This window comes from Theropithecus gelada, chromosome 10, assembly GCF_003255815.1.
Source record: "Theropithecus gelada isolate Dixy chromosome 10, Tgel_1.0, whole genome shotgun sequence".
Lineage (NCBI taxonomy): Eukaryota > Metazoa > Chordata > Mammalia > Primates > Cercopithecidae > Theropithecus > Theropithecus gelada.
Window position 1 is genome coordinate 24,090,964 of NC_037678.1, and position 16,230 is coordinate 24,107,193.

At 50.4% G+C, this 16,230-nt stretch overlaps 1 protein-coding gene across 1 annotated transcript; it reads right to left on the reverse strand.

The window, feature by feature from the left end:
- Positions 1-296: 296 nt before the first annotated feature.
- On the reverse strand, positions 297-15,890 carry ASPHD2 (aspartate beta-hydroxylase domain containing 2). The gene is made up of 4 exons (XM_025399581.1): positions 15,683-15,890; positions 10,683-11,791; positions 2,763-2,876; positions 297-2,233 (listed from the first exon to the last, which is right to left on the reverse strand). The coding sequence occupies exons 2-4, from the start codon at positions 11,488-11,490 to the stop codon at positions 2,124-2,126; spliced, it is 1,032 nt and encodes a 343-aa protein (XP_025255366.1). The 5' UTR covers positions 11,491-11,791; positions 15,683-15,890; the 3' UTR covers positions 297-2,123.
- Positions 15,891-16,230: the final 340 nt, after the last annotated feature.

Here is a 16,230-nt window from a genome sequence, read left to right on the forward strand (position 1 = left end):
CATGTTGGCTGGAGTGCACTGGCGCGATCTAGGCTCACTGCAGCCCCCGCCTCCCAGGTTCAAGTGATCCTCCCACCTCAGCCTCTCAAATAGCTTGGACTACAGGTGTGCACCACCACACTCAGCTAGCTTCTTTGTTTGGTAGAGACAATGCCTCACTATGTTACTCAGGCTGGTCTCAAACTCCTCGGCTCAAGCGATCCTCCCCGCTCAGCTTCCCAAAGTGCTAGGATTACAGGCGTGAGCCACCGAGCCTGGCCTGTCTTTCTTTACAACAGATGACCTCATCACTTCACTCTGGTTTTCAGCAAGATCCTTTATTTATCTTCTGTTCCTCAACCACGTCACATGAATGCAGGTAGCTAGGTACCTGCGCGGGCTGTTGGTTTTGTAAACGCAGAGCAGAGTAGTCAGGATGTGTATAAATCATGCACCTCAGTGATTCTTTAACAAGATACTTAATGAGTAAAAAAACTTCAGGTGTGTTTGAAATGTCTGCCTTTTCCTGCATTCTCGTCCCTGACAAATATCTGTGTAGACATTTTACTCAAATGTAGACATGTGCTCTTTGCACACTTCCTAGTACCTGCCTGGTGCATTTCAATTGTGTTTTCTTTGGATGGTTGTACCTCTTAGAAGCTGTTGTTTTCCATTCGGGTCTAAACACTGGACCTGCACCTGCGACCAGCTGTATATTCCAAATCACTCCTCGGCTTTATAAATCTGACACTGCCCATAATATATTATTCAGAAAAGGCATCTCTAGTGTGGCTGGCTGGCTATGCTTTCACACATCAGCTAACACAGGCTATTTCTAGACTGAGTGCTTCAAACTGGTCTCCTGGGACCTTTTCCTTCAGGAAGAGATCCACATGTTCTTCACAGGAGACCAGAAAACCAGCACGATGGCCACGGGTCCTCTGGGCGTGTAGGTCTTCTCTGTCTCCTCACTAGCACACACTGGCTTGGGCCATCATCAGGCAGTGCACACCTTTGTGCCGTGACAAAGACACAGGGCCAACTCTTCCACTATCTCTGAGTCTAGTGTTTGAACATTTATGTACAGACAAATAAATGAAAAAAAAAAAAAAAAAACCATAGGCAACAGAACTCCAAAGCAAAACAGAAACTTTGGTCAGATCTATTATTCCAGTTTTGCCAGAGAAAGGCTTTCCCCGAATGTCGCTGGGTGAGTGAGGTCTTATCCCCCTACAGCTCCTATCAGCCAACCTGGTGGCCTTAACGTTCATCATCGTGGACTCAAAACAGCTAAAACTGGGAATTTTCCAGGCCCAGTTTGGCAGTAGGGCTTCTGTAGGCAGTGAGGTAAGTGGATCACACGTTCCGTGGCTGATCTGTGTGAGCCGAAGCTTGGCACTGGGGGACACCAGCTTCAGCTTTGCAGGAAAGCCGTGTTTAAAGAGTAGCCTCCAGTCCTGCCGGCCCAATGCTTTTGCCATCAGGGACCTGACAAGGTTTAGGGTGAGGTGAGCGATGGTGATAGTATCCCTGGGCTGGACGCTGTGCGCCATCCTGACCGTGTCTGGCAGCCTCTCCACCCAGCTATGAAGCCAGTCAGGTGCGGGAGCTGCAGACTGTCCCTCTGCCCTCGGGCAGCTGAAGGGCCCCCTGTGTGCCAGCATCAGAGGCCAAGTTCTCCAGCTCTCTGGTTTGCAGTTTTTAGTTTAGTTTTTTTGTCTTTTTGTTTTTTTAAGATGACCACAAGAAGTTTTACATTATTACATTCAGACAAATAACCATTTAGTTACTCTTATTTCGGAGCACTGAAAAAGAACACGTAGGAACAGAAGACAGACTTACAAGGGCTCTAAGTCTCTGGTCACAGAATCAAAGGAATGCGCTGTTAGGCCAGAAAGGAATCTCTGAAGCAAATGATTGGAAGGAAAAAAAAAAAAAATCTAAGGAAATACAAGCTGAAAGTTTCCATTTACAATAACCAAAGGAAAGAGGGACCCGACATGATATAAAATCCCAAAGAAGAGCTTTCCGCTGAGGCAGGTTTCTGAGCATGGAATCATCACACCGGTAGGGACTGGACCGGACCACAGTCTGCCCAGACCCCGCCTCGGCCCCTCTTGCCGACTCCAGCACGGGTAATGCTCTCATCGTCCTGGAGCAAAGATGAAATCAAGGGCCTGCCGTTCGGCCGCTGCGACGTTTGGATGCCACAAATCCACCATGAAAACCACCCGAGGGCCATCCTCTGCTGAACCTGGGGGGAAGGAGGGGTGAGAGGAGAGGTTCAAACCACCCTGGAGCCAGGACCCAGGATCCAGGCAGGGCTGGACCCTACGTGCTCAGCTTTGGGGCAGGGACCCATCCTGTCCCTCGGCTCGGATCGGATCACCTCCTCTCTCACTGAGAACATAAACCTGGCTTCGTGGGCTTCTGAGCAAGGTGGACAAAAGGAAATGGGGAGCTGGAGGGATCTTTATGTGGGAATTTTTAGGGCAGTGAAACTCTTGTGTATGATACTGTCAGGGTAGGTCCGTGTCCTCATCCATTTGTCAAAACCCACAGAATGAATGGACAACACCAAGAGTGAACCTTAATGTCAACGATGAACTTTAGGTAATAACAACGCGTCAATACTGTGTGTGTGTATGTGTTACGGGGTGATACGAAGGGGCCTCCTTGGTACTTTCTGCCTGATTTTTCTGGAAACATAAAACTTCTCTAAAAAATAAAGTCTATTCATTGAAAAACAAAATAATAAGGAAGCGGGAAAGGCAGCCACTCACCTTCATGGAACGCAGCATGCAGGAAAGAGTCATCAAACAGAAGGCAGCGCCCTTCTGCCCAGCACTGGGGCTCTCCCCCCACCACCAGCTCACAGCCATTTGGAGTTTTCAGACCTTGTAGGAAAACCAGAGAAAGGAAAGTGAAGGCAGGCAAGATTCCGGGAAGGCCACGAGGCAGGGGGTGATTTGCCTTAGTGAGAGTTTTTGACTTCTAAAGCACCTGACCTGCCTTAGCCCCTCTGGAGCCCGTGCTATGGTCTGAAGGCTTGTGTCCCGCAAAATTCCTATGTTGAAACCTGACCCCCGAGGTGATGGTGTTAGGAGGTGGGGCCTTTGGAAAGTGATCAGATCACGAAGGCGGGGGCGTAATAAATGGGAGTAGCACCCTTATAAAACAGGCCCGAGGGAGCTTCTTTACCTCCTTTCACATCTTTTTTTTTTTTTTGAGATGGAGTCTCTGTTGCCCAGTTTGGAGTGCAGTGGTGTGATCTCGGCTCACTGCAACCTCCGTCTCCCGGGTTCAAGCGATTCTCCTGTCTCAGCCTCCGGAGCAGCTGGGAGGCACTGGAGTCCCTTACAGGTACCCACCACCTCACCCGGCTAATTTTTCTTGTTTGTTTTGTTTTGTTTTGTTTGAGACAGAGTCTCAAACTGTCTGGAATACAGTGGTGCGATCCTGGCTCTCTGGAACTTCTGCTGCCCAGGTTCAAGCGATTCTCCTGCCGCAGCCTCCCGAGTAGCTGGGATTACAGGCACCCACCACTATGCCAGGCTAATTTTTGTAGTTTTAGTAGAGTCGGGGTTTCACCATCTTGGTCAGGCTGGTCTTGAACTCCTGACGTCGTGATCCACCCGCCTCGGCCTCCCAAAGTGCTGGGATTACAGGCATGAGCCACTGCACCCGGCCAAATTTTTGTATTTTAAATAGAAATGGGGTTTCACCATGTTGGCTGGGCTGGTCTCGAACTCCTGACTTCAAGTGATTTGCTTGCCTCGGCCTCCCAAAGTGCTGGAATTACAGGCATGAGCCACAGCACCCGGCCTGACATCTTTTTTTTTTTTTTTTTTTTTTTTTTTTTTTAGATACAAGTTCTTGTTCTGTTGCCCAGGCTAAAATGCAGTGGTTCCACCATAGTTCACTGCAGCCTCCACCTCCTAGGCTCTAGAGATCCTCCAGCCTCACCCTTTTGAGTAGCTGAGACTATAGGTGTGCACCATCATGCCCAATTAATTTAAATTTTTTTTTTAAAGATGGGGTCTTGCTATGTTGTCCAGGCTGGTCTTGAATGCCTGGCCTCAAGCTATCCTCCCACCAAAGTGTTGGGATTACAGGCAAGAGCCACTGCTCCTGGCCACCTCCTTTCACCAGGTGAAGTCACGGTGAGAAGGTGTCGTTTCTGAACCAGAAGCAGGCCCTCACCAGACACCAAATCTGCTGGCACCTTGATCTTGGGCTTCCAGCCTCAGAACTGTGAGTTCTACATTTCTGTTGTTTATAAGCCACCATCTAGATCCTCACCGCGCTCTTGGCAAAAATTCATTCCTTCGTTGGCTTCATCTATTCTGGGTCATGGCTTCCTTTGATGAAAGTCACAGACTGACATTTGTACTACACTTTGAAGCCCAACCAGGGGACCCCCAGAAATCGAGGGAGGTTGCATTTAGAACCCTGCCTTACCCAGTAACTGTGTTTACTGTAGTCTCACCTCTAGGACTATCTCAGTTACAATTAAAGAATCAAAGGCTCACACAGTGTTCTCCTCTTTGGGTTCTAGCCTTTTAATCCATTTTGAGGCTGGAGGATGGCGTGCTCTTTGTCTGCCCTCATTCTGGGAAACTGGAGGACACTTCTAAGGTAATGGCTGAGGTTCAAGAGGAAACAGACTGGAACATTTGTAAGAAGCCGTATTTTCGGCCAGGCATGGTGGCTCACACCTGTAATCCCAGCACTTTGGGAGACTGAGGGGCAGGCAGATCACCTGAGGCCAGGAGTTCGAGACCAATCTGGTCTCAAACATGGTGAAACCGTCTCTCTACTAATAATCCAAAATGAGCCGGGTGTGGTGGCAGACGCCTGTAATCCCAGCTACTTGGGAGGCTGAGGCATGAGAATTGCTTGAACCCAGGAGGCAAAGGTTGCAGTGAGCTGAGATTGCACCACCGCCCTCAGCCTGGGCGAATCGCACCACTGCGCTCCAGCCTGGGCAACAGAGTGAGACTCTGTCTCAAAAATAAAAAAAAATTAAAAAGAAGCTGTATGCTTCCAAGGCCAGTGGGGTCTGGTTGGAACACTGCCATGTGTGACCCTCAGTCACACTTTCCAACACAAGGGTCTGCAGAAGCACTTGGCCCCCATCGCTACCTTGATGTCCAGAAAAGAAGGGGCCATCGTGGCTGTCTGGTGATTTCAGAATGGGTCCGGTCAGCCCGACAGCTCTGAGGAAGGCCTACCCAGGGGGAAGCAGAGTCCTGGAAGAGGAGTTGGGATGGGTGGTGGTCTCGTCTGTCTTCAGTGACTCACTGTGACCACAATGACCCTGGGCAAGTTGGCATTCCCCTGACTGAATGTCCTTTAGCACAAAAATGAAATAGCTTTCCTTCCAGCAGCCAGAGTATTTTAATGTATTCTTTGAACCAGAAATAATGGTTCCAGGAAGTACGTTCAGAGTCATAATTCAAATAAAGAGGCCACATGGCGGAGAGAGAAGGACAGAGGACTTGGGGACAGATGAATGGTTGCGACCCTTATGTGCTGTGTGTCTTTGGGCAAGTCACTCAGCCTCTCTGAGCCATACCCTCCTCATCTGTAAAGAGGGGACATTAGCATACTGAACCTTCCAGGGCTGCTATGGGATTTTATCCTTGTTACCAATAACTGAAGACCTACTGTGTCTTCCTACTCAGCTTTGTGCTAAATACACACTTTACAGGCATCATTTCACCCACTTTCCAGATGGGGTAACTGAGAAGTTAAATGACCTGCTAAAAAGTTACCATTTAGTGTTGCTGAGTCAGCCTGGCTCCAAAGAACAGGCTGTTATAAAACTGGACATGATGATATAAATGCTAGTTGTTATACTATTAACAGAAGAATTAAAGTGATTATGGATTTTTCTTTCTTATTACTCTTTTTGGAGATGGAATCTCGCTCTGTCACCCAGGCTGGAGTGCAGTGGCACGATCTCAGCTCACTGCAGCTTCTGCCTCTCAGGTTCAAGCGATTCTCCTGCCTCAGCCTCCCAAGTAGCTGGGATTACAAGCGTGCACTACCATGCCCGGCTAATTTTTGTATTTTTAGTAGGGATGGGGTTTCGCCATACTGGTCTCGAACTTCTGGCCTCAAGAGATCCACCTGACTCGGCCTCCCAAAGTGTTGGGATTACAGGCTTTAGCCACTGTGCCTGGACTGATTTTCTTGTAGTTAATACGTGTGATGGTTAATACTGAGTGTCAACTTGATCGATTGAAGGATACAAAGTATTAATCCTGGGTGCGTCTATGTGGGTGTTGCCAAAAGAGTCATCTGAGTCAGTGGGCTGGGGAAGGCAGATCCACCCTTAATCTGGTAGGCACAATCTAATCAGCTTCCAGCAAATATAAAGCAGGCAGAAAAACATAAAAAAGTGAGACTGGCCTAGCCTCCCAGCCTATATCTCTCTCCAGTGCTCGAAGCTTCCTGTCCTCAAACATCGGACTCCAAGTTCTTCGGTTTTGGGACTCGGACTGGCTCTCCTTGCTCCTCAGCTTGCAAACAGCCTATTGTGGAACCTTGTGATCGTGTGAGTTAATACTTAATAAACTCCCCTTTACATATATATATATAATATACGTAATATATATTTATATATATCCCATAATATATACACATATATAATATACATATATACACACACATATACACTATTGAGAGTTGAAACATATTAGGGTCCTCTTAGAGGGACAGAACTAATAGGATACATATATACACACACACACAATATATACAGATATACATATACATATATATGTATATCTGTATATATCTGTATATATTATATATATTGTGTGTGTGTGTATATATCCTATTAGTTCTGTCCCTCTAAGAGGACCCTAATATGTTTCAACTCTCAATGCACCTTTCATTAAATCAGCTGAGACTGCTCATCCTGACAGAAGCCATGATTTCCCGCTACGGTTAACGGCAGCTGGAGGAGTTAGGGCTGTAAAGACGCCCAGATGGAGGGCCTCACAGGCTACGTTTTCCTTTTGCGTGTGCCCCTACTGACTGGTTCAGGTGGCGAAGGCCTTTAGGAATGGGCAATTATCTGCAGGGACAGCCACCCCGGGGTTTCAGAAGGAAGCTCCCCTTTCTCTGGGCCACGAAATGATTCATCGCCACACGCCATGGTGCAATAGAAAAATGGCCTGGCCTGCTGGCTCGACACCCCCCGCTTCTTGTTCTCCGCCTCCCCTTCATTCTGCTCCTGCCCCCATTCCTGCCTGTTGCCCACAAACCAGCTTAGTTGGCAGAAGAGCTCAATTCTTCCCTAAACAGATCATTCCAGTGGCTCTTGGGGACAGTGACAGGCCCCACACATGGCCTCAGATAGTACCATATGCTCCTCTACGGCTCCGTGTTTGCTGCTCTGTCCCTAGCGAGCCCTGCAGGAGGCAGGAAGGAGGTTAGAGAAAGGGCTCTGTCCACCGGCGGCCCCCGCTCTTCAGGCAGCCAGCAACCGGGCACTCAGGGTGGGCAAGGGGAACATGAGTTGATCTACTGTTACCAGCCAGCTAGACCACCTAGAAATCTGATGACATGCAGAAAAGAAACACAAGAGTCTAATTGTGCTGCTTTAGCTAGAATCTGCTGAACATACTCATGCATTTTCATGAAGTGTCTGCCTCCCTGGTAACATCTGCCTGGTGAGTTTCAGAGGAGTTTCAGAGGCGGTTTTCTGGAAGTTGGTGGCAGTGCAGTTGGAATAGCCCAGCATTGTGTACGATGCTGAGTGGGGGGTGGGCCTGAAGCTGTCCTGTGGTCCCACATGAAGTCAGGACCGGGTGATGCCACCTCTAGAAGTAGCTCACAGCAGAGCTCAGCAAATATGTCTCGAACAAATGGGCTGTGTTAGTGACGAGCAGTGGCTGGGGCTTCAGTGTTTCGCAGAGACAATTCCATCAGTCACAGCTCAGGCAGAAGGCAGAAGAGGAGAAAGCACTGGTGTTTCAAGAGCACAGTTCTGGAACCGCAGGTGCCTCCACCTTCAGCCAGGTAACCAGCAGAGGTGTGGCCACCAGGTACGCACCAGGCTTATCCTGCTTCTGACCTCATTCTCTGGACTCCCTCTCTGTCAACACACACGGTCATGTAAATCCGACACACCTTTGTTTCCCTCCTGAGTGGACATTAATGTGGGCATGACAGTGTAAAGAAGGAAACGCTGAGAAAACCCAACCAGGGAGCTCGCCTTGGCCATGGAGAACAAGCCACACCACAGTGGGACGTCTTCTAAGAAGGTTTCCTGCCATCTACGGGAACATGGAGGGCCTACTTTTTCTGGCAGGTACCTAGCTGGGCTGAGAAGGAAATGACAGGCCACAGGCCACAGTGTGAGCCAGTGTGGGCATCATGTTTTACACACACACACACACACACACACTCATGCATGCATACTGTACAGATAAACAACAAGCATTAATCTACAGGAAGCAGACCCCAGATTTTCCTTGCTACCATCGCTTCCTACTCACACCTGTTTGAAATTCTACCACATCAGTCCCCAAATGCCCTTCCCCGATGTCATTCTGAAGTTTTAAAACAGTACATAAAGGCAAACCTTTCAAAAGAAGAGCATCACTCCCCATTGCCCATGGCCTCCATTCTCAAGCCTGGCATCAAGGGCCTCTGAGGTTTGCTCCCACCTGACCTGTCCAACCTCAGCCCACACTACTGGCCTCCCCAGCAAGCCTAGACCCGGCTTCCCCTAGCCCCAGGGGACGACTTCACTCCCTCGCTCCACCCTGGTGGCACCTGATTTCTGTGTGGGGATCCTCCAGCATCAGACCCACCTCCCCAGGACACCCCCCTCGCACGGCAGTTTTGCTAATGACCATCACCTGGATTATCATCCCATCACTTAGATTAGCTTACTGTCCACTGCCCTCTACCTGCCACGCATTTTACGCATATTACTTCCCACTCCTCAAAACAGCCCGCAAGTGGGAATCGTGATCTCTGTTTTAGAGAGAAGAAAATGAAGGCTGAAGGAAGTTCAGAGTCCTGCCCAAGGTCACTCAGCAAACGGGGCGAGGCCAGGACCTGAGTCCAGATCTGTTTGCTTCCAGAGCCTGTTCCTTTCCCACTGTTTCCTGGGGGTAGGGTCCATGTCTTAGGGATCATTTTTCACACGGTCCAACACAGTCCTTGATAACAGCTACTAGCTCCCATTCATCAAATGCTGTCACGTGCCAGGCACCCTGCCAAGGGGCCAAGTAAGATGCCACTCATTGAATCCTCTCAACAATCCTGTGAAGTAAGTAACATCTCCCCATTTTACAGAGGAAGAACTGAGGCAGAAAGAGACTCAGTGTCCTGCTCGAAGTCTCATGGCTGACCGCTGACCGGGAATTCAGGCCCACTCCCCCAGAGCCTCCACCCAGTCCACCCTTTACTCTTGAAATTCCTACCATGTCAATTGCTCAAATCTAGTTATATTTCTTTCTTTTCTTTCTTTCGTTCTTTTTTTTTTTTTTTTAACGCAGTGACATCCTCCATCCAAACCACATCTTACTCAGAATCTCCACACAGCAGGAGAAGCAGAGCCAGTAAGGGTGAAGAGGGCTCAGGGCCCCCAGCTCCGGCTCCTTCCCAGGCAACCCTGAGGCTCCTCTGCAGAACATGGTTATGAAACTCCTGCTCCAACCCATGCACCAGGTTCCTCCGCTGCTCTTCCTTCCTCCCTTCTGAAGCTGAGGCAGCGTTGCGAACTTTCTAAAGCTGGACGCTGCTGAGGCTGTCTCTGCACACTCTAGTCCGGGATGCTAACCGGTGATGCCACCATCCCACAGACCAGCTTTTTATTGCCACTCACCAGGAATAAGGCATTCTGTGGAACTAATATCTCCATGACCAAGTTGTTTTAAGCCTACTTTTATTGAATACTTGCTCTATTTTAGGCTCTGTGTGCATACATACTTTACAATACACGTTATCTGATTTGATCCTCAGATCTTTTTACCTCCACTTCCCAAATGATGAAATTGAGGCTCAGAGAGGTGAAGTGACTTGCCTAAAATAGCACAGCTCGTGGTGGGGCCAAGATGCAAAGGCCGTCTAACTCCAGACTTTGTTTGCAAAACCACAGTCACACACACAGTACACACATGACCAATTTTCTCAGAATCAGAGTAAAAGAAGCTTAGCACTAAGGACCATTTCATCCTTGATGACTGCAAAGGGGCTTAAGTATCTTTCACAGCCTCCTGGACAGCATTATGAACCTCGGTAATCATTTTAACAAGTCTTTGGCTCTAGAACGACATTGTCCCCATACGGTAGCCACTAGACGTATGTGTCACGGCTATTTAAATTAAAATTTAGTTCCTCAGTTACAGGAGCCACATTTCAAGCACTCAGTCACATGTGTCTAGTGGCTACCATTTTGGACAATGAAGATGGAGAACATTTCTGTCACTGCAGAAAGTTCTTTGCACAGAGCTGCTGTCAGAAATTAGGTTTGCACCAATCACAAGATTTCTTTTTGACTCAATCTCTGCTGTCAAAATTGTTTACATGCAATTCATCAGTGTTTGCTCAAAATGAACAATGCGAAAAGGCACAATTCTGACAATTTGAGCTTTCGCGATGTTTTGATTGCCATGAGTGAGAGAGGCTGAGCTTGCAAATGTGCATGCCGGGAGACCCCCGTCCCTGCAACCTACCTAAATGGCATCGGATGCGGATGTTGGTGGGTCCATAGTGCTCCGTTATCACAGTCCCAGGGCTCAGCACAGAGATGCACGCGTTCCCAAAAACATTGTTCCCAATACAGGTCCGAAGGCTTCCGAGCAAGCGGTACGTCCGTGGACACTTCCTACAGTTCCTGGGAACACAAACCCCCTGATTGACCAAGTAAAAGGTGAACCACTCCCCGCTGGGGGTGCTGTTCATTTTCCATCCTTGCGGGAGGCTGCAGTTTGAGAAAGCTTTGTAGAGGGTCTCAAACTCGCACAGGATGGTCTGGAAGTTCCGTTCCAGCACTTCCACGTCATGTTTCTGTGCATCCCGGGAGAAATAGGGCGTGGTGGGCAGGTCGGGTAGGAAGAAGACCTCGGGCTTCTGGATAGAGGGCCGGCTGTTGAGGTACCGGCCCTGCTCGCGGATGCCCTTGTGGATGCGGCCCATGCCGGACCAGGAGTAGCGCTTGGCGTACTCCTGCAGGTTGTGGTATAGCTTCTGGTTGAGGCCCTCGTTGTGGGTGCAGCGCACGCACTCGGGGGACTGGCAGTACACATAGCCATTCTGCAGCCCGTTGGCATCGGCGGCCTGCATGAGGGAGTTGACGGAGACGTAGGGCCGGGGCTGCTCCCTGCCCACGTGATAACAGTACCACACGAACAGGACCAGGAGGCAGGCCACAGTGATGACAGCGGTGGTGTCGCAGTCCCGCACGGACTGGATGCCGGTGGCGATGCAGTCCCTCAGGCCATCCAGCGACCAGCTCCAGGCCACCAGCCACTCGAGCGACATCTTGGGGCAGTCCTTACTGGGGATGTGAAGCAAGGTCAGACAATCAGTCCTCGGGGGTCCCAAGGGCGCCCACACCAAGCAGGTTAGAGTGGGGGGGAAGGAGCGACTGGGGCAGGGGGAGGCATGGCTGCCACCAATCCTCAGATCCTGCCAGGGGCGGCATTGATGAACGACAAGGTCGGCCGTACCCACTGCTCCACTTCTGGCAAAAGTCACTGCAGTGGGGTGGAAGAGGCTGGTTTTTGTCACATTATCAAGTGCTGTCGGTCCCTGTGAAAGTCTTTGTTTAGGAAAACCAAACCTGGGATGGAAAAAAAAAAAAAAATCAGCATAAATTTTACACCTGGAAAAGTCCTCAAATGAAATGTAAAGTGTTAGATCATTCTGTAGGATCCTAGTTGGTGCAGGTCACACTTTGCAATCTTGTGTATTGCCACCCCATTTTACTGCCACCCCCATTTCCCAAAAGGCCAGTAGCATTTCATCTGCATCAAGTACTGCTTACAATTACAGCAGTCCCATCTGCTTTGTGCTCTCCATAGGAGGGTGCTATTATCCCCATTTTACAGATGAGAAAACTGAGGCTCATATGAGTTACACAGCCAGGGCGGGGACTCAAACACCATCTGACTTCAAGGCCCATGTCTATCCATTTTGCTGCGCTATTTCATCATAGGTATTTAATCAATGCATATACTCCTGTAATTGCTGTACCTTTAATTCCAAAGAATCCTGGATTCAAAAGCATCTTAAAAATGGCAAAGGGACTTAAAAACTGCATATTCTCCATTTCACTTTCTCTTTGCAAGCATTTCATCATCCTTATTTCATTCTGCTGCCCTTCTGACAGAGGTTGGGCTAATACCAAGTTGGAAGAGGAAGTGGGCACTCTGAGGTCATGCCTGCGGCAGACAAAGGGCGTTTTCTGTCTACCCACTTGGAGACTACCTACTGGCCTCACCCACAGGGTCATGAAAGGAAAACGAGGGAGGTACAATGAAAATAAAAGCCCTTCCAGGTCTCTGCCTCAGTTTCCCACAGCCGACAGCATCTCCAAAACAGCCAGAAATGCTTTGCTACTTACCCAGCTGGGGGTTAGGGCCAGGGCCCGGAACCCTCATGGTCCTAATAACCTAAGAGGGGCTGAATGTCATGCTGCCTAAGTCTCTAAAACCCCAGCCGTGTTTCCCAGCATTCTCCAAAATCTTTTGTTCATCCTGCTTCTTCTGATACAATGAGAACAGCCAGGTCTCTGCTTCTACAAGTCTGATACTCAAGGAGCACAACGTAGAATATTCCTTTTGTACTTGACGCTCTCACTTCTCTCTCAGAAATATGGGAGGGCAGCTGAAAAAACTGAAAAGTTGTACCCTCCCTTTTCCCAGGGGACTAAATTTGGCCTGAAAATTCTTGCAGCGTTGTAGCAGAGAGGAGCCAAATTAGAGATGGGCCCAGCTGAGGATTCATCCCAACCTTGGGCAGATCACTTCTCCTAAGCCTCAGTTTTTCTTTTTCTTTTTTTTTTTTTTTTTTGACGGAGTTTCACTTTTATTGCCCAGGCTGGAGTGCAATGGCACAATCTCCCAGGTTCAAGCGATTCTCCTGCCTCAGCCTCCTGAGTAGCTGGGATTACAGGCATGCGCCACCACACCTAGCTAATTTTGTATTTTTAGTAGAGATGGGGTTTCTCCATGTTGGTCAGGCTGGTCTTGAAATCCTGACCTCAGGTGATCCGTCCACCTTGGCCTCCCAAAGTGCTGAGATTACAGGCATGAGCCACCATGCCCGGCCGCCTCAGTTTCTTTATCCGTGAAATGGGGTTCCTGTTCATCTCACTGGATGAAGATGAATGATGGCGGATGGACAACGATCAAGTCATAATGAGCACCCAATATATGCAGGCAACGGCTAGGATGGGTGGCATCCCATAACGAGTAGCCGGCATTCCAAAGGTGGGGCATGGGAGAAAGATATCGCAAGACTCAGAATTCCAACAGTTAAAGGTAAATCCTCTTGTTGCCCCATGTGTCAAGTGGATTTTTTGTCCCCAGACTTGCTAAGCTAAAAATGAAAGGGAAGCCTTAGGTGCTCATTAACTGCCTACTTGCTTCTTCCCAGTTTCGGTTGAATAATCACTTGACTATAATGTTTAGTAAGTCAAAAACACACATGCTGAATATTCATGGAAATTTTTTATGTTTCTAGGAAAAATACAAGAGTGGGGAGGTTAGAAGCTAAATTGTTGTTGTTTTTTCTTTCCCACACGTTCTCAATTTCTTCTCAGATTGAGGAGACGAGGAAAAGGCTATGACTCACTAGAGGTTAAGAAATCCCTTCAGCCCCCTGTTTCTCTCCTTGTTAGACCATAAACTGGCAGCTGTTACCTCTTTAGGAAAACGAAAGAAAATCCAGATGCAAGATGTTTTGTTTGCAAGCCACCTCCCAAACAGAACCCCAGAGTTCCTGAAATTCAGTGTGAAACGATCATCTATGTGACGCCAAGCACTTTCACTAAAAGGATTTCCCCCACCACTGAGCTAAACCCCTAACTGGAACTTTTCAACTGGGTTTGTCAGGAGGAGAGGTTTTTATCTTAAATGTTCTAAGAGTGAGATGGTGACAATTTAACAAGCAACTGTAAAGTGTGAGTTCCCATCAGCCCTGCTAATCACTTAAGTCAAGCAAAATGCAGACACAGAAAACGGTGGATGACGGAGAAACCTCTCCACTGGACACCCCAGCCCTTACCCTCTTCTACAGAAAGCCTCCTTCTGTACAGACCCAGCCATGAGCCCTCCCCAAGGCCGAGCTGTAAGCAAAAGAATGTAAAAGATTCTGAACCCCAGCTTCAGACCCTCCTCCCGAGATCATAAATAGCACTGAGAGCTCAAGAGAGGACTTTTCATAACTGTCAGTCACTTTTAGTCAAAATATGCCTATAGGCCCCTGCACCCAGAGGTGGATTTACAAGCTCAAAGCTGAACTGTGACAATAAAAGAAACACTTACATGTGTAGAGTGACTGGCAGTTTATTAAGCACTGCTTCAAACGTTTGATCCTCACAGCTACCCAGTGACAACTCCCCATCTCCCCAGTGGGGAGGGGAGAGACTCCCCTGACAGCTCCTTGCCCAGTGACCACAGTAGCTTCCAGCTTCCTTCACGCATTTGTTCACTGTCATCTGTGTTATTTCTGTCCTCATCAGGGATGGGGACATCTCACCGCAGCTCTGCACTTTAATAATATGCAACCCCAGACCTTCCAGCTCAGTTGGCTCTGGGGAATTGACTTCAAATCCATGGCCAGTTGGAGAGCAAGTCCAATCCAAGACAACTTCTGACACCATGAACACCTGGGAGAGCCGGTCTCAGACCTGACCTGGTCAACCTACTTCAGATGTCCATTCCCAGAGGCTGCCCAATGCCAAAGAGTGTCTGCTCACCCTCAGGATGAGGCCAAATCACCCTGGAAGCCCCCCAGTGAGCAGCACAGCCCTAGGCAAGGTGTGTGATGCATGTCACCCTCTCCACTCAGGGGCCAGAGATATGCCCTGGGGCCAGCCCTTCCCGGTGCAGACCTGGGGATCTTCCCTCTCTTGGACAGCTTCTCAGCACCCACCTGCCCTGGAGAGTGGGAAAGAGGGGAGGGATGAAGATGGGTTAACACAGATGGTGACCACCAGGAGTTCAGGAGAGGAGGGGGATGGGACGATGGAAAGGTGAGTGTTGCCAGGAAAAGTGGGCGATCAGCTCAAGATTGTGGAAGGAGGTTTATGGCGCCTGATAATTCGTGGGACAGGGGAGGAGGGTCACCACGTGAAATATGGGAAGCGGGTGATGCTGAGATCTGGGGGAGGGGGACAGGAGGTGAGGAAAGAGGGGTCACAGGGGAGGAGGCAAATGGAGGAAGGGACCACGATGGGGCAGGGAGGAGGAGAAGCAGGAGGTCTAGGGAGGGTGATGCTCGGCTCCGAGGCTGCTGCACTCAGCACGTACGAGCGCTGGCCTCGGCCGGGCCAGGATGCGGGCGCCCGGGTCCCGGAGCATCCTCGGCGGGGGCGGCGGCGGCGCCGGCGCCGGGAAGGGAGGGCCGCGGGCCTGCAGCTGCCCGGCTCCCGCCTCCAACCCCCGTCCCGGGGTCGGCTCGGCCGCGCCGCCCTCCCGCCCCAGCAGCCCCAGCAGACGAAGCTTACCTGCGCCCGGGCGCGCGGGCGGCTGTCGGGACCCAGGAGACGCCGCCGCCCGAGGGCGCGGACCTGCGGGCGCCCCCTGCCCGGTGCCGCGGAGCCGCCGCCCGGCCGCTGCCCAGCCCACGCCGCTGGAGTCCGAGCCGGAGCACCAGCCGGAGCCCAAGCCGCGCCGGTGCCCCCGCCGGTGCAGACGCCGCGCTGCGCTCCGCGGGGCCGCGAAGACCACAACTCCCACAATGCCTCGCGCGCTGGGCCGGCGGGGGAGGGGGCGCCGGAGGGGCGGGGCCGGGGCGGGGCCAGCGGGGCGGGGCCGGGGACCCCCCTGCACCCGGCACCTGCGCTCGCCCTGCGGGAGACGACCCGAGGCCGGGCCCGCCGCGGCTCCGGAGGGTCCTGGCACTGCGCCCCGAGACGCAGCGCCCGCCCAGCCCGAGGGTGCGCGCAGGCGGCGACAAGTGTGCAGTCATTCATTAAGAAAGGCTCGCGTCGCTTCCTCCGCTCTTTCGTTTTTCGCTCTTTCTCTGTTCTCCCTCCCTCTGTCTTTCTGTTCC